The sequence below is a fragment of the Cervus elaphus genome, chromosome 21 (genome assembly GCF_910594005.1).
Source record: "Cervus elaphus chromosome 21, mCerEla1.1, whole genome shotgun sequence".
Lineage (NCBI taxonomy): Eukaryota > Metazoa > Chordata > Mammalia > Artiodactyla > Cervidae > Cervus > Cervus elaphus.
In genome coordinates this window covers 53,285,471-53,309,571 of record NC_057835.1, presented here as the reverse complement: position 1 = coordinate 53,309,571, position 24,101 = coordinate 53,285,471, and the positions used below count along the sequence as shown (strand labels likewise).

At 33.7% G+C, this 24,101-nt stretch overlaps 2 protein-coding genes across 2 annotated transcripts in view; both read right to left on the bottom strand.

Annotated features, from left to right (window-relative positions):
- CSMD3 (CUB and Sushi multiple domains 3) overlaps nt 1–24,101 on the bottom strand; it is a 1,322,573-nt gene that overhangs the window by 1,035,860 nt on the left and 262,612 nt on the right. The window lies entirely within an intron of this gene.
- On the bottom strand, nt 158–1,548 carry LOC122679349 (60S ribosomal protein L4-like). Its single transcript, XM_043879974.1, has one exon. The coding sequence runs from the start codon at nt 1,520–1,522 to the stop codon at nt 254–256; it is 1,269 nt and encodes a 422-aa protein (XP_043735909.1). The 5' UTR covers nt 1,523–1,548; the 3' UTR covers nt 158–253.

Sequence of the window (24,101 nt, the reverse complement as noted above, 5' to 3'; positions counted from 1 at the left end):
AGTAATGAAATCAAATAAACGTACCTTGGAATCCTATCTCTGCCATTCACTAGTGAGTCCAAAGAGGCTTTCAATATTTCAGTTTCTTCTTTAGCAACACTGACATTACCAAAATTTATTTGGGCTACCTAAGCAAATTAATGGGAAATAACTATGATTTTTTTTTTTTTTCTCATTGCCTCTTTGTTCAGGTCTTTATTCAAAATTAGCTGTCCAAAATGATTTGGCATTTATGGTATAAACAAATTTAAGTTTATGCAGCAGCCTTTTTTTCCTCTGAGGTGGGTTTCTTTTCTGTGGGCTTCTTCTCAGCTGCTGGTTTCTTGGTCCCTGCAGCCTTTTTTCCCACCACAGGCTTCTTCAGCTTCTTATGGCCAACAGCCTTCTTTTCTTTGTTTCCCACCACAGGCTTCTTGCCCTCAACCCCCTTCTGATCTGATTTGGCTTCTAGTGCTGCTGCTGCCTTATCCATGCGGATTTTGTGGTTCTTGGCCTGTCGAAGAATGGTGTTCCGGTGCATGGTCTTTGCGTACGGGTTAAGCTTCAACATGATTCTCAGGTTTTTCAGTGGATTCTTCTTCAGGACTCTGCGATGAATCTTCTTGCGTGGTGCTCGGAGTGCTCTTTGGATTTCTGGGCTTTTCAAGATTCTGCTAAGGTCTGTATTGAGCATCTTGTGCATGGGGAGGTTGTAGTTACTCTTGAGGGAGGCTGCTTTACGCCAAGTGCCGTACAGCTCATCTAACTTTCGGAAAGCACTTTCAGTCCAAATGCAGAAACGTCCCACATGACCACCAGGAGCAAGTTTCAAAATGTTCAGCTTGCTTACATTAAGCAGAGTAATTCCAGGAATGTTTCTGAAGGCCTTGATGATACCATTGTCTTCATTATAGATGATGCAGGGTCCCCTGCGCTGGATACGGCGACGGCTTCTCATTTTGCCTTTGCCAGCTCTCATTCGCTGAGAGGCGTAAACCTTTTTGATATCATTCCAGGCCTTAAGTTTCTTCAGAAGCAAAACAGCCTCCTTGGTCTTCTTGTAGCCTTCAACTTTATCTTCAACCACCAAAGGAAGTTCAGGAACTTCCTCTATACGATGACCTTTAGACATGACCAGCGCTGGTAAGGCTGAGGCAGCCAGTGCAGAGCAGATGGCGTATCGCTTCTGCGTTGTATTCACTCTGCGGTGCCAACGTCGCCAGGTCTTGGTTGGTGCAAACATGCGGCCCCCACGACACATATTTCCAAAAGCACCCTGACCAGAACGGTGAGTCCCGCCACCTTGAACCCTGGGAATTCGAGCCACAGCTCTGCCGGTACCCCAAGACTCAGCACTGGTTTGATGACCTGCTAATTCACTGACAGCATAGGGCTGTCTGTTGTTTTTGCGCAAGTTGGTGTGAACAAAGTTAACAATATCGGGTCGAATGGAAGCCTTGAATACAGCAGGCAAAGTGACATTTTTGCCAGAGGACTCCCCCTTTTTGGAGTACACTGATATCAGTGGACGAGCACACGCCATGGCGGGGAGAGGAGAAGGCCACGCTCCTCTCCGGAAATAACTATGATTTTAACTGTTGTGAATTTCTTGATATCACCACATTTTAATGTTCATTTAATGGTCACTTGTTTCATACTGGAAAAAAATGACTGTTCGCACATGAACAGATTTTCCCCTGAAAATATATATTTACGACACTTGAGTTCATTGAATATGTCTGATTTCATTCCATTCAAACCATATCACATGCAACAGACAAAGGTTTCTCAACAATGCATTTACATTGTTATTCAGTTCATTTATCTTCACTTAGAGCTTAACATTTAGAATATATTTTACATTTTTAAGCACTGAAACCTACTAATCATGCTAACTAGTTTTGTTACTGGTTACAGTTCATGGTATAATACAACAGAAATTGCTTCACCAGAGCTATGAAAAACTAATTGAAACCAATTATGACAATTATCTCTCTATTCAACTGTCTGCACTAGACTGTTCCTTCATTCCATACTGTCAGGCTATAGACAAATTTCTCTGATGGGACCTAGTCAATTGCATTTTAGGCTTTAATCAGTGAGCATGCATACTTCTGATTCAAATTAACAGGAGCTATGCATGGATTGAGTGAGGACTGGAGTTATTAGAATTGCAATATGAATATAAGTGCAAATTAAGTATCATTGGACTTTCTTATTTTAATTAAGTACCCAAACACTCTTAATCAAGCATATAATTAAATTTAAGAGGAAGTGCATTGTGTGCTAATTGCCATTGATTATTAATAATATGCTTATTTATGCATGCAAATGCTATAATGAAATATATCTCCAAACTGTTTCTGAATGACAATAACGTACTTCTGCATAATGAAACTATTAATGAAACAGTCGTGTAAGAAATATCAGATGAGAAAAATAACTCAAATCTCAAAAATCTTCTTCCCAAACATTTTTGAAATATTAGAGCAAGTCATATGAGCTCACAGCAGAGAATGTCAATAATTCTGCTTCTTTTTTCCAATCATTGTTTTATACAATGTATGTTTAGAGGATATTTGATTAAAAAATAAGGAATTCGTGTACTATGCACTAAGGACCTTTAGTTTTTTTTGAAACGGTATTATTTCTTTTATCTTGCCATCATATGCATTTAGAAATGACTTTTAAATGAAGGTTATAAATTCTTTTTCTGTTTATTCATTAATATTTTCTAATGGCCACTTGCTTATTAAGCACCTACTGCATGCCACACATTAGTCTAGGCACTGAGGATACAACAGAGAGCAACAAATGCCCCCTTCTCTCAGGGAGCTTGTGAGAGAAACTTTCGAGCAGGTGATGGAGAGGCAACACAGATCATAAATAAGGAAATATGTAAGATATTATTAGATAATAAATGTTAAAAAGAAATACAAAGCAAGAATGGAAATAAAAAGTTTGATGGGGAGATAGACGCTTATTATGTTATCTAGGGAAGGGCTCATTGAGATGGTGAGATTTAAAGTAAGATCTGACTAAATGAGGTAAAAGAGCTACCATAAGGATGTCTTAGGGGAATGCATTCCACGAAAGTGAACTGCAAGTGTAGACTGTGAAGCACAGAATACCTCAAGTGTTCCTGGAATAGTAAGAATCCACATTAGTTTAAGTAGACTGAGTGAAAGGGAGACAGGAAGAAAATGAAGTCAGAGAGTTAAAACAAGGTTAGGTGCTATATGTCTTCGAAGCCACTGTAAATATATTTTCAACTAATTCATTTGATAGCTACCTCTGTCTCTCATGTAACTATTTCCTGATTTTAAGGCATATGAATTATTTCCTCAAAATGGAAAACAGATTTATTCTTTTTCACCATCCTAAACTATACCCCTCCTAACATACTCTTCCCATAAAATTTTGGTTGAAATATTCAGTGTTAACATTATAACGATGTAAATGCTATTCTTAGCATTGTTAGCAAGGCTATGTATTATACATAAACTTTTGTTTTTTGCCTAAGTTTCTATTTTCTGTCAAGTTAATAATTTCCCTTCTTATGTTGAATAAAAACTTAACTTCAAACTCTGCCAGTTCTCTGAATCTCTTCCCAATATATTTAGATACATCAAGCATTCAACTTCAACTAAGTGAAGAAAAATTTTCAGAACGCCTTAGTCTCTATCTGAACAAGTTAATGTCTTTTAGGTTTCTATAATTAGGAATTATTCTATATATACAATTAAACTATCTTAGTTGGATCCTCTCTTTCTTACCTCATAATACACACTTTCTGTGTTATAATGAAGCATGTATAGCTTTTTAAAATTTTTCTTTTTTCTTTTTTTTCCTTTTTGGCTGCACTGGGTCTTTGCTGCTTTGCAAAGGCTTTCTCTAGTTGCTGTGAGTGGGAGCTACTCTTCCTTGATGGGGGTTTCCCACTGCAGTGACTTCTCCTGTTGCAGAGCATTGGCTCTAGAGCCCACAGGTTTCAATAGCTGTGGCGCAGGGGCTTAGTTGCTCTGCAGCATGTGGGATCTTCTGGGACCAAGGATGGGACTCCTGTTCCCTGCACTGGCAGGTGGTAAATTAACCACTGGACCACCAGAGAAGTCTTTGCAGCCCCTTAAGTATGTGTGCTTAAGAGATTAAACAATACCTCGTATTGTGCCTCAAACTTCATGATAGTTTGAATAGGTATAGAAAACTACTAAGGAAACTGGTTACACTAGGATTTGGAAGGCAAGGCTCTGTGACAGTGCTGATGTTCTGAAGGCTAAAGCCATTCTGAATGTTTGACATTATTTTTCCCTATTTCTCTTGCAAAAAAAAATGTGTATATATTCACACAGCATACAATTTTTTATTTGTTATTTGACAAAGAAGAAATTATTTTCATCATATGTTCTGGGTATTTGTTGGATCCTTTCCATATGGAACCCCATGCCCTCTGCTTTAGGAAAAAAAAAAAATCAGATCATTTTTTTCTCCCCTTCATTTTATCAATGATCATTTTCAGATTGACTATTATTTAAAGGTCCTACTGGAATACGCCTCTAACTACTATTGCTACTAATGCTACTTTATTTCTTCTTTCCTATTTCATATATCTGCCTTTCCCCCACTTTTTTTCTAGTTTTCCTCAAATTTGTCTTTAAACATTCTATTGACTGTTTCATCTTTATTTCATTGTTTTAATTTCCAAGAATATTTCCATCATATTTTGATAGAACATTCATATTAGTGTGTTTGTTTTTTAATTTTTCTTTTGCTCATATACACCTTGTTTCCTCAAAATTGTTTTACTCTATTTGGTTTTAGACATTAAATTCTATGCCTGAGAACTCCTTCAGAAGTTAGGTTATTTTGTTTACTAACACTTACAAGTAGTTAAGGAAATAGTTGAGTGGATGCTCTGAGTATAGAGGTGGTACTTGATACCTATAGACTTAGCTATAGTGCATTTTCCTTGACTGTTTTGTTGAGAGATTCATTAAGTCAGTGTCTTTAAATATTTCCTATTGTACTGCTTAGATACTGCACAAAAGACTCTTTAATCATTTACTTGGACAGTATTAAACAGGCTGACAGGTTCCTGTGATTTAAGAGGTGAATGATGTGTGTGTATGTGAGGAAGGGGGTGTAAAAATTTTATATGGAAACATTAAACCACTTGGGGCATAAACTTGGGTTACTATGATGTTGAATGGTTTGCCTCAGAAACGAATGGAGATCATTCCATTTTCCCTTCATGACCGCAGCCATGAAATTAAAAGATGCTTGCTCCTTGGAACAAAAGCTATGACAAACCTAGACAGTGGATTCAAAAGCAAAGACATCACTCTGCAGACAAAGATTTGTATAGTCAAAGCTATGGTTTTTCTGGTAGTCATATACAGATGTGAGAGCTGGACCATAAAGAAGGTTGAGGGCCAAAGAATTGAAGCTTTTCAACTGTGGTGCTGGAGAAGACTCTTGAGAGTCACTCGGACTGCAAGGAGATCAAACTAGTCAATCCTAAAGGAAATCAACCCTGAATATTCATTGGAAGGATTGATGCTGAAGCTGAAGCTCCAACACTTTGTATACCTGATGCTAACAGCCAAGTCATTGGAAAAGACCCTAGTGCTGGGAAAGATTGAAGGCAAAAGGGGAAGGGTGTGGCAGAGAGTGAGATGGTTAGATAGCATCATCAACTCAAGGGACATGAGTCTGAGCAAACTCCGGGATATGGTGAAAGACTGGAAGCCTGGCATGCTGCAGTCAGTGGGGTCACAAAGAGTCGAACATGACTCAGCAACTGGACAACAACAACCACCCACTTGATTTTTGTATTGTACCTTTCTTTCCAATCTGGCATCTCCGACTCACCATATAAAGACTCTTCTACCTCCTCCAGAGAATAAACTTCCAATATACAGTTGGGGTAAGAAAAGGGAAGTTGCCCAGTTGCTGGTTTTTGGTCCTCTCACCACTTCTTAACTGGATTTTCTTAATTGAATTCTTCCAATTCTTAATTAGATCTTCCTCTTTCAAGCATGACTTCCACTGCCTCTATTAAAGGTTTCTGGTGCTACCAATCTGTGAGACTTTCTGGATATACTGAGGTGTAAACTGAGGTGTATTGTCTCTTAGCTTTTCCCACTAGTGACTTATGACTCAACCTTCTGGAGACTTCTAAGTCTGTTACAACTGGTTCATCTAATTACTAGCTCCCAAATTTTGTTTGGTTTTAATCCCCTTCTACTGTTTATGTTGTTCTGAGTCTTTGAAATTTAAAAATCTTTTTTGTTTTAGATGAATTTCAGGAGAGAATAATAATAACGTGTTTAATTTTCATCTTCACACAGAACTCCATACACAGCCCTTAAATATCAGATGGAAAATGATAATAAACCATATAGTGGACATCACTTATTAAATATAAGGTACATTAGGTTACAAGAGGATTAAAATTCTGTATAGCCCTAAATCCAAGAGATCTATTTTGGTAACATATTTTTAAACATATGTAATTATGTTTATGAATAAGAATAAGCATACTTATAAATTAATATGTTCTGTTCTAGATTATCTGGAGTCATTAAATTAGCAAATATTTTGGATTTATTTGTATACAAGTCTCATTTTAACACAAATTGACTTAAATGTACAAGTTGTTTCACTTTCTGAGTCTAGAAAAACAACATGAAACCAATTTAAAATTGTAGAATAGAATGTCTGTTAATTCCATAAAGTGAAAAAATATGAAATTTCATTGGATCAAGTACCAACTATCTTTGAAAAAAAGCTACACCAAAATAGTACTTTATTTTAAACTTATTCATAACTGCACATGAGAATGTTTTATATGATGAAACAGCAAAGGATCCTGCCTTTGTGTTATCCATATTCAAAATCATACTATATCATGCACAAAAGTACATGCTAAAATATGCAAAATATTTTATTGCAATATTAAACTAAATATCATTTTTAGCAATGATATATATTTATGAAATTATGATTATTTTTGTTACAATTGTTAGTAGAATACACTGTTGTACACAAAGTATGTGCTCAAAAACATAAATTAAAAAAAAAATTAGCAAGGGTGTGATCTATAGGCAGAGAATAGAGGATCTGGGGGTCAGGAAACTACTCTGTACAATGATATAATGATGGACACATATCATTACACATTTGTCAAAACCCACAGAATGTACAACATCAAGAGTGAACTATGATGTAAACTATGAACTCTGGATGATAATGATGTGTTGCTGTAAGTTCTTGGATTATAAAAGATGTACCGCCTGGTGTAGTAGTCCTTAAAAACACATGCTCAAGAAAATACAGGTCATAAACATTTTAAATCTCATTGTTTCCAACTAGCAATATTATACTTAACTAACTTGTTAGTTGTAATAAAATTCAATCAAAAAGACAGCTAAGTTAGAAAGAAACATTCCACTATCATGATTCATAATTTCACTATATACTTAAGGAAAAGCTGCTTCAATTCTTCCTAACTTCACTGTCTGAGAACCACTGCAATATATATGTACATATATAAAATTTTGTATTGAACTGTTGCTTGCAGTTTTAAAACCATGCATGAAATTTATAAATCTAAGATGTATAATTAGATTCATACTCTAAAAAAATTAGAGCAGGCCATGAGAATGTGATCAGAGTATATGGTACACTGTACTTTCTGTTCAATTTTGCTGGGAACCTAAAATTATTCTAAAAATAAAGTCTATTAAATATAAAAATAATACAATTGATAATAGTTAACACTGAGGCCATACATGGTGGTGGTTTAATTGCTAAGTTGTATCCAACTCTTGCAACCCCATGGACCGTAGCCCACCAGGCTCTTTAGTCCATGGGATTCTCTAGGCAAAAATACTGGAGTGGGTTGCCATTTCCTTCTCCATAACTAGAACACAGGCATCCTGTATTTTGTTATTCTTGTTAAATTTAGCAACCTTTTTTTTTTTTTTTTTGCACAAGGGCAGGTCAGGGGGGTCATTTAAGGATTCCTGGAGGTAAATGGAAAAAGAAAGCTTACTAAAGCACAACAGACTGTATTTCCTACCATCACAGAGCTAGATTTATCTGGCTAAATGTTAAAAAATTATATATATATATATATATATATATATTTTTTGGCAAATGCTAAGTGTACTTTGGAATAAATCCATATCCATCAGAACTAATTTTTTTAACTGTAGCCTCTTTTCCTTCACTTCTATTCAAAGAAAGAATCATATATATATATATAAAATACAAATACTCAAGGAAAACACATACTATTAGAAAACTTGTCTTTCTCTCCAAATCCTTTCAGTTCATTTATTATGATATGCCACTCCATCAGAAGCTTTGAGAAGTATCAGTCCCTTTCTCACTCCATGGAAAAGTTATTTAATTATTGACCTGCAGGATAGCCTCTTCCCTCTCTACTTTCCCTTAAGCTATCTTTCTGCAGACTTTTTCTATATTCATCCATTTCTCTTCCCTGCAAAGTAAACTTAATAGGGAGGCTCTGGCCCTAAAGGACAGCCCTTGCATTTTTCCATCTGTTCATTTTGTGCATGAGTAGATATGCTTGCAAGGGAGACATGGAAAGCTTTCACAAAAGTTAAATGGCACAGCCGGTATTATATTTTTAAACTATAACTATGGCAACAGAATCAAACCTACGTTGAGACAGCAAAAGGATACTGAAGACAATAGAATAACTTTGGAAATTTCCTCAACTAGAGAAAAGAGATTCTTACACCAATGGTAAACTAATTGCCCATTTGCCAAAGTCATACCCATGCTCAGGAAGCTATCCTTATTTCCCACTGCAGAAAGCCTCACATCTTCCTAGCATTAATGATACCCAGAATTTAAGCTCACTATTCTTATACAATCATTCCCTACTCTAACTGTTTCCTTAAAGTTTCTCATAAAACTTGTAGTAAAGTGATTTAAAGAAGATCTGAAATGTAGCTCTGGTCCTGAACTGCTATATGACCTCAGATAAGTATTTTTAACCCCAATGTGGGACAATTCTCCTAACATGGAAATTCTATGAGAACATAAACCATGCCTATCTTGTCCATTATTACATTTTTGTATTCAAATATTAGTTTATTACTTCACTATATATATATGATCCACTTAAAAATAATGCATACTTACTGCAGAAAAACTTTATAATAAATCACACAAAAAATAACAACAGGCATTATGATGTTATGCAGAAACAATGAGCAAGATGAGCTTACACTCAGGCATTTTCTATGAAAATATACACCTTTCAAACAAAAGACCATGCGGCACTGGATGTTTTATACTCTATTTTTTACCAATAATTGATTGCAAAAATTAAGAATTTCAGTAACAGATTGTAGAAATTATGAATTTCATTCAATGTTTTACAACATAGTCTTAATAGTTATAAATTATTTATTAATAACATATTCAATAATTTATTTAATTATCTGATTTATCAGATACCATCTTTTCTGTTCTTTGTGGAAAGAATTAAGTGGGGAGATTGTTTTCATATAAAAATAATTTATTGAACAAGAAGGCAGATTCATCACTGATGTCACATACCTATATTTGATAAGCATACAGAATCTTAGTAAATATATTTTAGTAAATATATACTTAGTAAATATATAATTCCTGTCATATAAATAGCATAAATGAATAAACTAATGTTGCAATATTCAATAATAAATACTTGTTTACTATTAAATATGCCTAAAAAGATCAACACATCCTTTTATCCATTACTGTGTCTTGGTTATCATGTGGACTTGGGGTTGAGCCAACATGGATTCCTATCCTAGCTCTTCCACATATAAGCCAAGTGACCTTAAGCAAGTCACAGTCTCCATGAGCCCCAATTTTCTTACATGTAAAGCAAATATATTAATAATCACTACATATGGTTGTTATGACAATTATATGGTGTTGTGCTGATAAAATGCTTAGTACAATGCCTGACACATGATAAGCACTAAGTATAAGCTATGGTTACTTATTATTATTGCAATTACTCTGCATATATGCCACCATTCTGTTAAATCCTAACACTTTGAAGATAGATCTTCAAAACATCTCCAACTCTTACCCTTCCCAAAATAAATTATTAAATAAGTTATTATATGTAAATCAAGTCATTTCTGGTCAAATTTTTCAGTGGAATAAACTCACTAATTTCAGAAAACTTATGAAATTTATTTTGCAGGGATACAGAGTTCTTATGTTTATAAATGGAGAAACGGTGAAATAGGTTGTCTGTTTTGTATTTTGTTTTATAATCTATCATGACTATCCTGAGAAAATATATAAAAATCTAAATTTAAATTATTTATCATAATAAAGCACATGTTTTTGTTATTTAAACTGAATTTTACTCTTTAAAAAACAATATAAATTCTATTCCAAAATTGATCTTAATTTCCTAATATGAGGATAGATTGTATGTACACATATAGCTTCTGCAGTACTTCACTGCAAAAAAAAAAGGAAAATAAAATATGTAACTTTCTATTTTATAATTCACATTCAAAATTGGCAGAAAGATCCCTAATCAATATATTATAATATTCCTTCCTTTCTTTCCACTTCATACACTAATTTAGAACATTTCTCTTTTACGAATAAAACACATTAATATATCCTAACTATTAAGCACCTTTTGGGGACAAAGTAAATAATTGTTTCAATTGTTTTACAATTTGGGGTTATTATTATTTAATAATTATTCCCTTACAGAAGCTGAGGAAATGTAATCATGGTAGCCTTACTGAGGCTCTCTGCTGACCATTTCAGAAACTGCAGCATATTCCCTGATTCTTTACTCAAACTAGTTTATCTTGTTTTCATTTGGAAAAATATGTTAAATTATCAAAATACCCACAATCATCAAACGGAGCCAATATTGAAGATATCTGAAGTTACTTAACTCTAAAGAGGTAAATCAACCATTTAATTTTCTGATTGTAATAAATAGTTTTTTCTAATTTTCAAATTCCAAATAGATGCATCAATTATGACTCTCACCCTACTAATCAGAAAAGCATGCACTTTCATAATGATATTAGTTATATATTTCTAGTACACAAATGAGATCTAGGTAGGACAACCTTTTAAATTATAGTCAGGTATTAATGAGTTAATTCCCTTTAGTAACCCTTTAAGTTAAAATTCTTTAACATTTTTTTTAACTGTGACATATTTTAGGTTAGATTCCTCAACACAAACTATGAATATAACTACTCTACTGGTACAGAAAATATTTTTAGTCCCATATTTTCATGGGGTGTGAGTAAACAGAGGCCCAGATATATTAACTAGCCCACCTAAAGTCACACCATTGATAAATGGTAAATGTAAGTTCTGATCTGAGGCAAATGATCTTTTTCCACTATACCATGTTGGACCTCATCACTATGGAAATTATAATAATTTCCACAACACTACAAAGCTCTGAGAAAATGCACCACATAATAAAATGACTTATTAGAGGTTAAAAAAAAAAACAAATAAATATCTGGAGCTGAAAATGCTGCTTCCTATTGTGGGAACTGCTCTCTCAGGTCAAGGATCTTGGTTATCAGAACATGAGTATGAGAACAGTGCTTGATTATATGCTGACAACTCTCACAATTATCTCCAACCCAAACCTCTTATCTGTGCTTTTGATTTACACACCCAACTGCCTATTTAACATCTCCATTTAGATGCCTCATGAGCATCCCAAATTTAATATGTCTAAAATGTATTTCATGCTTTCTCTTCAGATTCTGCCATCTTTGGTAACCAGCACCACCAACTCTCCAGTTGTAGAAAATTAACAGTTGTACTTATATCTGGCTACTTTTCTATAATTCAACTACAAATGTTTCCATATTTACCTCCCAAATACATCTTTTAGCTGCTCACTTCTATCCATCTCCACTGCTACCACAATATCTTAAACCACCAAATCTCTCTGCTGGTTGCTGTGATATGCTCCTAGTATATGGCCTATTTTCACTCCTGCATCTTGGCAATGTATTTATCCTCTACAGCAAGGGTGATCAGCTTAAAAGATAAATGAGAACACGGTATAAACCCTTTAATGATTTTCATTTCATTTATAATACCACCCATGTACTAAAATGCCTATGTGCTCTAGAACACACTGTACTACAGCTAAACAGGCCTCCTTTCAGTTTCTTCAAATTATAGCAACTCCATTTCTGCACTTACTCTCTCCTTCCAATTTCACCTTAATTGTCACTGACCTAAAAAGACGTTTTGCTTATTTTAATCTCCAGTCTTTCAGTTCAGCTCATTTCAGTGGTTCAGTCATGTCCCACTCTGCAACCCCATGGACTGCAGCATGCCGGGTTTCCCTGTCCGTCACCAACTCCCAGAGCTTGCTCAAACTCATGTCCATCGAGTCGGTGATGCCATCCAACCATCTCGTCCTCTGTTGTCCCCTTCTCCTCCCACCTTCAGTCTTTTACAGCATCAGGGTCTTTTCCAGTGAGTCAGTTCTTTGCATCAGGTGGCCAAATTACTGGAGTTTCATTTTCAGCATTAGTCCTTCCAATGAATATTCAGGACTGATTTCCTTTAGGATGGACTGGTTGGATCTCCTTGCAGTCCAAGGGACTCTTAAGACTCTTCTCCAACACCACAGTTCAAAAGGATCAATCCTTCAGTGCTCAGCCTTCTTTCTGGTCCAACTCTCACATCCATACATGACTACCAGAAAAACCATAGCTTTGACTAGTCAGACCTTTGTCAGCAAAGTGATGTCTCTGCTTTTTTTTTTTTTTAATGTCTAGGTTGGTCATACCTTTTGTTCCAAGGAGCAAGCATCTTTTAATTTCATGGCTGCAATCACCATCTGCAGTGATTCTGGAGTCCAAGAAAATAGTCTGTCACTCTTCCCAGTGTCTCCCCATCTATTTGCCATAAAGTGACAGGCCCAGATGCCATATTTTTCACTCCCCTCTTTCACTTTCATCAAGAGGCTCTTCAAAAATAATTACTGAACTTCATTCACTTGTTTATTATTTAGGGACAACATAATTCTCTCAAGGTAGAAGCTATACTTACTTTGTTCATCAAATGGCTCCCAGTGCATTGGACAGTCCTTGGCATATAGAAAGTCCTAAGTGCCAGTTGAATTAATTAATTAGCTTGAGGTGGAAAGTTCACAAAGAAGCAAGATTTACTGTCATGTTGACGGAGGTCTTCCAAACCATTTCCTTTCTCTCAGAACTCCTTCTACAAACAACTACATATTAAAGATCAAGATCTTCTTATATTATATCTTGGTCTAGATGGCAGTGTATAGGGCTTATTTATGGATTCAAATCATTTCCTATGGTCACAGCTCTGATATAAGGATTCTGAACTTCTGATAAATGTCCTTACTTCAAAGCTAGGTTTCACAGTTCTTTACTTCCTGAACCTCGGCTGGCATTGTTTCAAGAATGCAGTGAAGTTCATTGAGAATACAGTTGCTTGCATTTTAAAAGAGTTTTCTTCCTGTATTGCACAATTTTAAAGTTCTCCTGTAAGTCACTATCAAAGGTTAATTTAATAAAAGTGGAAACATTAAATTTCAAAATTATGATCTAAGATTTCCTCAACCAATCTACTCTACTCTATTTGTCCCAGAACGACCTAAGTTAAACATTAATTGGATCATGAGCTGAAAAGTAAACTGTTTGGTGATTTATTTTTGTTTGTTCTTTTGCTTATCTGATAAGAATACTGTACATTACTACGGAATGCATCATTAAAAAGACCCGTGCATTCCTCACACAATCCATGTTTAAAATGGTTTCATCAGTTATATAATGTCATAATGTTTACAAGGTAGACCTTGCCTTTCAACTTTGTTTATTACTACAACTTGAGCTTTATGCAGAGATGTGACTTTCTGGAACAAAAATTATGTTTTCTTAAAAACTTTATAGTAGGACATTTAGCTTTTATTTTATCCCATGTTAAAATCATTCTATAATTAGTTCGTTTTACAAATGCACTCAATAAATTATAAACAAGAAAGTTATATACGCAAATTTTATGTTACCCCCCCCCAGTTGAGTGCAATTGTTTTTATTTTATAACTGGGATTCAACATAGAGTTCTCGATATTATACACCGTATGGCTATAGCCCAAACTGATACAACTAATATGCCACATGTTTTGCTGCTAAAACAGAGCCACAAAGCTGGAGAAAAGCATAGTAAAGCAAAAACAATGCTCTATTGATAGCACTTTCACAAAATTGTAAATTTACTGGAATCATGCCAAATTATAACACTTGACATCATATCCATTCTGTTGCTATAAACCAGGGCTAGTATAAAGCAACTTTCTACTGCATAATGGCTGCTGTTTTTGCCTAAAATTAATTGCACATGTGTTTAATTATATAGCAGCTCTTGAAAGTGATTATATAAAATGTTATTTCTTCTTGGTATTGCTTGGATCTCTGAAATTATAGTTCTCTAACTCTGAAAGCAACAATGAATTTTAATAAAGGGCAGGGTTTGCAAATTACTGTTGCCCGGTTGCTGCCAGTGACTAAAAAGCCTCTTTTAGAAACTAAATTAACTTCTATTGTCTGTTCACTTCCAAGTGAGAAGGGACTAGAATTACTTAACCAGGCCACCAGAGGGCACTCTGATGACCAGAAGATACTCCTTTTGCAAGGCCACTACCTTAGAACTGCCTTTGTCATTCGATGGACCTTCCTTGACACAGCTTTTCATTCTGAAAAATTTCCATCTCTAAAGCTCCTAAAGTAATATTATAAGTAATCCTCAAAGAACAATGAGCATACTTGGTAAGCACTTCCGCCAAGGTTGCCTGGTTTTGCCATTAATCTCAGAACCTGGTGTGATTCAGGCAGTATTACATAGATTGATTTAGACTCATTTATCTTTGGTCTTCCCAGGTGGCGCTAGTGGTAAAGAACGTGTCTGCCAATGCAGGAGACAAAGGAACGGCGGGTTCCATCCATGGATGGGCAAGATCCCCTGGAGGAGGGCATGGCAACCCACTCTAGTATTCTTGCCTGGAGAATCCCATGGACAGAGGAGGCTGGCAGGCTACAGTCCATAGGGTTGCAGAGTCGGACGCGACTGAAGCAACTTAGCACGCATGTATATACACTTTACATACACTTCATATATATATACATACTATATATATACTTATATATATAAGTATATATATATATACTTATATATATAAGTATATATAGTATGTATATTTGTATGTATATATATTTCTGTATTTATATACTTGTTTATTCCCCTCTTTAAATAAACTTAGATATTGAAAATATCAATGAGAGAAAAATAGTTTTTCAACTTTCTAAACTGGAACACCCCATTTAAAATAACTTTCTTAAAAATAAATTTTGTTATTTTATAATGCTGTAATAGATCATGCAGTAAGTTAATACTTTGAACAAAATCTTGTACAAATTCTTTGTAAGAAATGTGGTATTGTTTCAGAGACTCAACAAACAATATTAGTTGATGTTATTTTAAAAAATTCTAAATAACAAAGGTTTAAAGGAATTTTCAGAAATTCATAATGTATGACTGTTTTATTCACTTTTTCCATAAATATGTGGTATCTACCCAGTAGCAGGGAATGTGCTTGTCACTTGTGATGCAGTGTGAACACATACCTATGGTCTTGGACTCTCAAAGGTATAATCTTAATCTATAGGGAGATATTTACAAATAAATCAATAATTATAGTATAATGTAATATTATTTCAAAGGTATGAATTGTTCTGTTATATTCAAAGTGCAGGATTTTTCTATAATTTACCTATTACAACTTCAAGAAGAGGATAACAAGTGTTGCTACCACCATACTTAATAAGAACGCAAAGACTTGGGAATTCACGGAAGCCTCACACTGTTAATGCACGACTTACATTAGATGCATGAATTGCTTTGAACAGTAGTTTTACAAAATGAATACAACACAATTTATATGAAAGTAGTGAAAAGTGAAAGTGTTAGTCGTGTCCGACTCTTTGGGACCCCATGAACTGTAGCCTGCCAGGCTCCTCAGGCCATGGGATTCTCCAGGCAAGAATACTGGAATGGGTTGCCATGTCCTTCTCCAGCAGATCTTCCCGATCCAGGGACTGAACCCAGGTCTCCAGCATTGCAGCAGATTCTTTACTGTTTGAGCCATGAGGGAAGCCATGCTAATCTAATTTGAGCTACTGGTAAAGAGCAACAGGGACAAACAAGGAAGGATATACAAGATTTCCAGTATTTCACATTTACGTTGATGCAGAAAACAAGAGAGAAATAAACGCTTAACAAAACCATTTTTTTCTATTTTATTTAGCTATTACAGGACCAAAAAAGATAATTAATGTTATAAAGATACAATTTTTATCAAAATGATGTGTGTGTCTCCAGAACAATTATATTTTAGCTGATCTGTAATATATATATATATTCACTGTTATTTTTTTCTTTACTTGCATTGCTTTTTTTTTTAATATTAAAGATGATTTTTATTTCCTCTCTTCCCCTTATTTTTGTGAAACAACTGACCCAGTTTCACAAACAGGGTCATAAAGTTTCATAAAGTAACCACAATTTTACTTTCCACAAAAGTGTGTGTGTAAGTATACATACACGCATATATTTTGCCCCATGCCGTTTTCCAGTTTTAAGCAAATTATTTACAATCTTGAATTTTGAAAGGTGCAGCTACTGAAAGTATCAGGTTCAGCTTTTGACAATTAATCACCATTTCAAAGACAGAAATTATAACTCTGACATCTGTAAATAACCATCTCATTTTCACATCTGAGTTTCTTAATCAGAAATTTCAGGTTGATCTTTAATTCTTCAATGCACCTGCATGGATTTATAAGAATCATAAATAATATGATTTCTGTTACACAATTTTAAGCAGTTTCAAATCAGAAGTTAAAGGAATTGATTCTGATTTTATTAAAATAATTACCTTTATGAACTGAACAGTATATAATCTATTTCTCAATTCTAGAACAGAGCTAAATATGAAAAAGGATCGAATAATTAACATAATGACTATTTTAGCTAATACAATATTAAAATGTATGTATCTTAATCAAATTATAAGAAACATCCAAAGTAAAAATTATTTTTATTATATAAGAGAAAAAGTTGAATACCTTGACTAAGAACACACAAGCGATCAAAGACAGACACTAAACTCTGCCTTCCAAGCCCATGTTTTCTCCTATCTGCCATCCTTCTGAACCAGATATGGCAACGGTGAATATTCTAATGATGCACTATGTTGAGCCATATGCTTAGTCGCTCAGTTGTGGCTGACACTTTGTGACCCCATAGACTGCAGCCCACCAGGCTGCTCTGTCCATGGAATTTTCCAGGCAAGAATACTGGAGTGAGTTGCCATATCCTTCTCCAGATGTTAATCCATAATTTTTTTTTTTTTAATTTTTTTATTAGTTGGAGGCTAATTACTTCACAACATTTCAGTGGGTTTTGTCATACATTGATATGAATCAGCCATAGATTTACACTTATTCCCCATCCTGATCCCCCCTCCCACCTCCCTCTTCACCCGACTCCTCTGGGTCTTCCCAGTGCACCAGGCCCGAGCACTTGTCTCATGCATCCCACCTGGGCTGGTGATCTGTTTCACCATAGATAGTATACATGCTGTTCTTTTGAAACATCCCACCCTCACATTCTCCCACAGAGTTCAAAAGTCTGTTCTGTATTTCTGTGTCTCTTTTTCTGTTTTGCATATAGGGTTATCATTACCATCTTTCTAAATTCCATATATATGTGTTAGTATGCTGTAATGTTCTTTATCTTTCTGGCTTACTTCACTCTGTATAATGGGCTCCAGTTTCATCCATCTCATTAGGACTGATTCAAATGAATTCTTTTTAATGGCTGAGTAATATTCCTTGGTGTATATGTACCACAGCTTCCTTATCCATTCATCTGCTGATGGGCATCTAGGTTGCTTCCATGTCCTGGCTATTATAAACAGTGCTGCAATGAACATTGGGGTGCACGTGTCTCTTTCAGATCTGGTTTCCTCAGTGTGTATGCCAATCCATAATTTTTTTAACAGAAGAAAATATTATTTTCCATGGTTAAAAAGTCTTTAAGCTTTCTGAAAACAATATGAGAACTTCTTAGACATTACGCTACACTTTTTTCAAATTTATTAAAACATTTCTATCTTAAGCGTCTTTCAGAAGTCTCTAACAATGACCAAAGTAGCTTAGTCATCAGGAGTAACAGATTCAAACCAAGAATACATAAATTTATTTATAAATTCTTATCAAGAAAATCAGTCAAATACAGAATAGAGGGTATTTTTCCCTTCCAAAAATGTTAGAATCTATAGTAGGGTTTCATTTCCTTCCTCAATTTCTAACTAAGTAACATTCATTTCAATTTTCCTTTAAGGATCAGGGACAAACAAGTTTAAACATAACAAATTACTAAAACTTACAAATTTTCTTTGTAAGATAAGTATACTAACATCTAATTTATAGATCTCAATGAGAAGTAAATGAAATAAGGAGTATAAAGCAGTTAACATGTTGCCAGAAAATATTCAATAAATGTTAGATTATTTTTGCCCTTTGCTTCCAAGAGAAAATTTTATGTTAAAATACAAAGAATTATTCAGAAAATGAAATATTTAGGTCAATAACATATAGTTTCAGAATGATGTATTATATTTTTTTGCTGATTTTTACAAATATGCCCTGATAATTATGCCATTAAAATGTCTTACATATGGTACTAAAACTTTTAAATCAGAAGCTACAAAATAAAGGCAATGCAGTGATTTGAAAAGCATAAAAATGTGGACGTGGATTTGAGGGCAAAATATTCACAAATAACTCCAGGTTTCTTATACTAAATGGCTTGAGATTTAAAACATCTGTGGTTATTTCAAGTAGAAGAAATTCAAAAGTAAGATAGTATTCAAGGAATTTACAATATCAGGTAGATGGTTGTTATCTAAGATTACTATGATAATAAAGTGAAATAATTTTGCCAAGATTTCTTAAACACTAACAAAGAATTTAGCCTTCAATTAATTACATGCATCATAGGAGATTTAAATAAGAAAAGCACATTAACCTCTATTATCTATTTTCAAGCTAAAATTTAAGATGTCTAAAAGGTACCCTACTGGCAAAAGTGAGATGATCTTCCAATTCTTGTATGTCTTATTTACTTAAAAAAAAAAAGAGAAAGAAAGAAAAAAACATATTTCTAAAAAATAGTAGAATGTAGAATCATTTAGAGGAAATGTAAGTGAACTTTAATAATGTTTCTGGGTATTTAATTCTGATTATTACTCATGCTCTTAAGACTTACCATTTATCAAGTACATACCATGTTTGGTTTATGGTGCTATGTATTTGCCACTATAACCAACATCTATTCCAATAAAAACAGAGACTGACACAGAAAAGGCTTACTATATGCAAGATCCTTTGTTAAATGCTTTATCTGCATATTTACTTAATTTTTTCAGCTACCAAAAAGTTAGTTATTATTTTGATAATTTTATGCATACTATGACACATAGATTTGAAAGCCTGTGAAGCTCGAGTTGTTTGACCTCAAAATCAGCTCTGAACTACTATGGCATGCTGTCTCAGTAGAGAATTACACACTTAACTTCTCCAAACTAATTAAAGTCTGGGAAAATCTAATATTTTAGATTTGATATTATCAATTTACTTTTTCTGTTTTCACAAAAAAGTGCCATGTATACAAAAGCTGTTTGAATGTTTTCTATTAAATGAAATTTATTGGGCAAATATTCAAATCTAAAGCAGTAATAAGGTGGGAACTGATTTGCATTAGCAAATATCCAAAAGTTTGAGGTATTACTACTTCAGATATCTTAAAGCTACGCAATTAGAGCCCAATATATTGCATCTGATGTCTCAAAGGACAGCCAAAGTTTAAAAGTTTATGGGCTGCTTGATTATGATGAAGATCCTGTATGCAGAATTTATTCTATTCATGATAAGTAGAAAAGTACATTACAGACTGACCTGGATCATAGCTAGTTATCAAAGAAAACAGAATGATGATATTTTTAATGAATATCTACTGTGACAAAGATAAAGATGTATACTGATATCTATCAGTAACAAACAAAAACACTAAAAGAAGAAAAATAAAAATATGTTACAATTTCTAAGTTACTTATCCCTTCAAACCTGTCTGTTATTTCTATTGATGTCTATTGCTAAAATAAATTTTGCGAATTACTTTACTTTTGCCATGGATGAACCAGTAGACATATACTGAACTACAGCTTTTCCTTCACAGTATATATAGATTTAAATCTAACTAAACAAACCTAACATGGGAAGAGTCTATCAAAATTTCTTAATACATTTGTAACTACAGACTGTAGATTAGTTTATCTGTAGAATGCATTAAAAACAGAAACCAAAAATTCACTCCTGCTTTCTAGGATGAAACTTACACATTTTTCCCCTTAAAAGACTTCAAAAATACCAGCTATTCTGGAGTTAACTCCCAGTCAATCATGAATCAGTTGTAGGCACGGTATGAGAAAACCATTGAGAAGACCCTAAATTCGAATGTCGTGCCAGCCTGGTAACAGTTTAGTATGCACTTCCATTCACAGAAAATTGGAAATGATGGTCATATCACACCAATTTGATCTTTGGCTTTGAACAGCAGATCACAAAGAAATCTTATTATTGTTCTTTTTGCCCTATCAGGCAACAATAGCAAAAGAAAAATTTGATGTAAATATGTTCTTTCTTTTGTGTTATTTTTTGCAGTTCAATTTGCAATGTTTAAGTTACCATGTGTAATCTTGTACCTCTTTAATTGATGCTCAAATGATAATAAATTATATTTTTATAAAGTGAGATTCAATATCATCATTTTCTTTGACCATGATCTGAAGATTAAGTCCAGGTAGAAACTTGTGATGTCAATGCTGCACCACTGGGGATAATATATAATGATTGTATAATAAAAAAGCTTTAGAAAGAGAAATCTCCTTTGAGAAAATGAAAGGTAGTTTCCAAGATTTTACATTAAAAAAGAAATCAACAAATAAGCATATATTAAAAACTTTAAAAAGTTACTAGTTTCCTGCTTGAAAGTTTAACAAATTAATTACAATAAACACTTTACTTAGAGATACTTCAAGATGTCACCAGAGATTACTGGAATGAATGATCTATCGGTTGGTACATGGGCAATCTAATTTTGTTTCCCATAAGTTGTGAAATCATTCAGTAGCAATGGAGATTTTCAGAGCACATGTCTGAGATGACAGAAAACTGGGAAAAACAGTCAACTCAAGACACAGATGTGAGGTGATGGCAACCAGTTCAGTGATTAAACAAGAAAGTTTTTTTTTTATTGGTTGAGAACATCTGTTTTAAGATCATTAATTTCGGTTTTGAGTTACAATATAAAAATAAACAAACTAATTTTTTCAAACCTCACTGCAATAAGATAGACAGTGCATCTCTTTCTCTTTGGCTTTGGCTCTGTAGTGGAGAAGAAAATGGCAACCCACTCCAGTATTCTTGCTTGGAGAATTCCATAGACAGAGAGGCCTGATGGGCTACAGTTCATGAAGTCGCAAAGAGACACGACTAAGTAACTAACATCCACTCATTTTATCCAAATTGGCAGTGGTGGTTTAGTCGTTATATTATATATATATATATACTGAGTAAGTTGCTGTTTCCTTCTCCAGGCAAGAATACTGGAGTACGTTGCTTTTCCTTCTCCAGGAGATCTTCCCAACCCAGAGATCAAATCTGTGTCTCCTGTACTGCAGGCACATTCTTTACCTCTGAGCCCCCAGGGAAGCCCAAATTAGGTATTATGGAACATCGCATAAATTGTAACTAGAAAATACATATAACATATAAATACAATTAATGTTTCTTAAAAAATTAGAAAAAAATCCAGAGAATAATATGACAAACGTCTGTATACTGACCAACTAAATCTTGTGATTTTTTTTTTAAATAAAGGATAAAGAAATATTAAATACAAAGTTTAATTTTTTTAATTCCTATGTTGTTCATCCCAAGGAAACAATGCCATTAATTTGGGCTGTATATACTTCTGTATGTCTTTAAGTGATATTGAGCACTTTTTTTTTAACTTAAGTAAAGTACTGTTAGATTCACGTATACATATACACACATATAAATACATGTAATTTTGCAGTTTGCCGTACCTAATTGATTTCAGAACTTATCTATTTGTATACATTACTTCAGTCTACTCATATCTGTCTCTCTGTTCATCTTTGTCTCTCTGTTCTTAGGAGCAAGATTTTTTCTACAAATTTAAGTGAAATTAATGAAACTTAGAGTTTGTATATGTCTATGAGATAGAACCAAATTGCTCTCCAATGATTCTGGAATAGAATATATTTTATAAACACAGTTTTAGGGTTTCTATTCCCCTACTATCATTCCTAATATTTAATATTTTTATATATTTTTTAATCTGATGGGTGTGAAATAATTTTTTGGTTGTCATTTTCATTTTCAGTTCTTTTATATTAAATGAGGCCAAGAATAGTCACTTTTGTTTACTAGGCATTTATTGTCCCTGTTTTATTAATCATCTACCTGTATCCTATTGCTCTTAAATAGATTATTTTATCTTTTATTGATTTGGAGAAGATTTTTATAAATAACAATGTTAAATAACATGTTAACAATTAATATAATATAGACATTAATTTTTTGACTGTTATATATTGCTCTCTTCTCCCAGAAACAAATCTGTACTCAGCATTGTACTATGAATGAGACATTAACAAAAATTATGGAGTTACAGCGACAATAAAAATCGCTGCCCTCAAAAGCATATAAATAAAATATATATAATGAACATGTTAGTTAATAATAAAAGTTATAAAACTAACTGGTTATACAGCATGTGTTAGAGTACAAAAATGACAACTTTAAAAGTCTTTGAGTAGCTTACACTTCAGTTGAAATAGAAAAAAGTGAGGCTTCTGTACCTTACTATTCCTGTGTGGGTCTTTCTTGTTCTAGTTGATAGGAAATTTAATTTTTTTGCCACTATGTCTATGTCTCCTTTAATATTTACCTTTAATTTTAACTCTCCATTGCCATGTATTTGCATAAAGTAAGCTGTGCTTGTGGCATGTATAAATCAGAAGATGTAGGTTATTTTGCATATTGATAGTAGCTCCCTGACACAAACCTCTGGCAAACTGTTAATGCATGTTTAGTGATTTGAACATTTTGTTAGCATTAACATCACACATTTATGGAAAAACTATAAGGGATATATGACTTTAGTTTTGAGCACAGTGTACAAGAGTACAACTTCTGCTCTTCTGCATCATCCACCTTCTAATCAAGAAAACTTTTCTTGGGATCATTATAGTCCCTTTCCCTCATTATCTTCAAACTTTTATATTCACTAATTCTTTCTACCAAAAAACTACCATATCATCACTTCACTCTTTGAGTCCTATGAAACAACCTGATTTGAAAAATTTGGAGGAATCTCTTGGAAGTTCTATGGTGAATAGATGGCTTAATAAATATATGTTCATGCTAATTTTGTTGTTTTGTACATGATGTGGGTAGCACAATTAACAGATTGCTATTCTTTAAAGCAAAAGCTTAAATTTATCTGTAGTCTAAAATACAGAGTAGATTAAATATATAGTTTAAATATGTGGTTTTTCTGTCATTTTAGACTGAAATAACCAACTTCTCAGTATCTCTAGCTTTTGTAAAACTGCAGAATTCTATGTTAATAAGGTGATACCAACACAACACGAAACTAAATGGAAATTCCATTAATCAGATAATTTAAAATCCTATGGTATCTTAAATTTTTCACACAAGCATGTTGTAGCAAGCAGAATCGTAATATAAAATCAGATGTTCTTAATAAAATGTAATTGTTATGGTTTTAGAGAAGTATGTGAGAAGCTCACTGATCTGTAACTGTTGACAGATTTGTCTTTGTGATTTCAGCAACAAAATTTGATGACCTCTGTTTCGGATTTAAGTAAA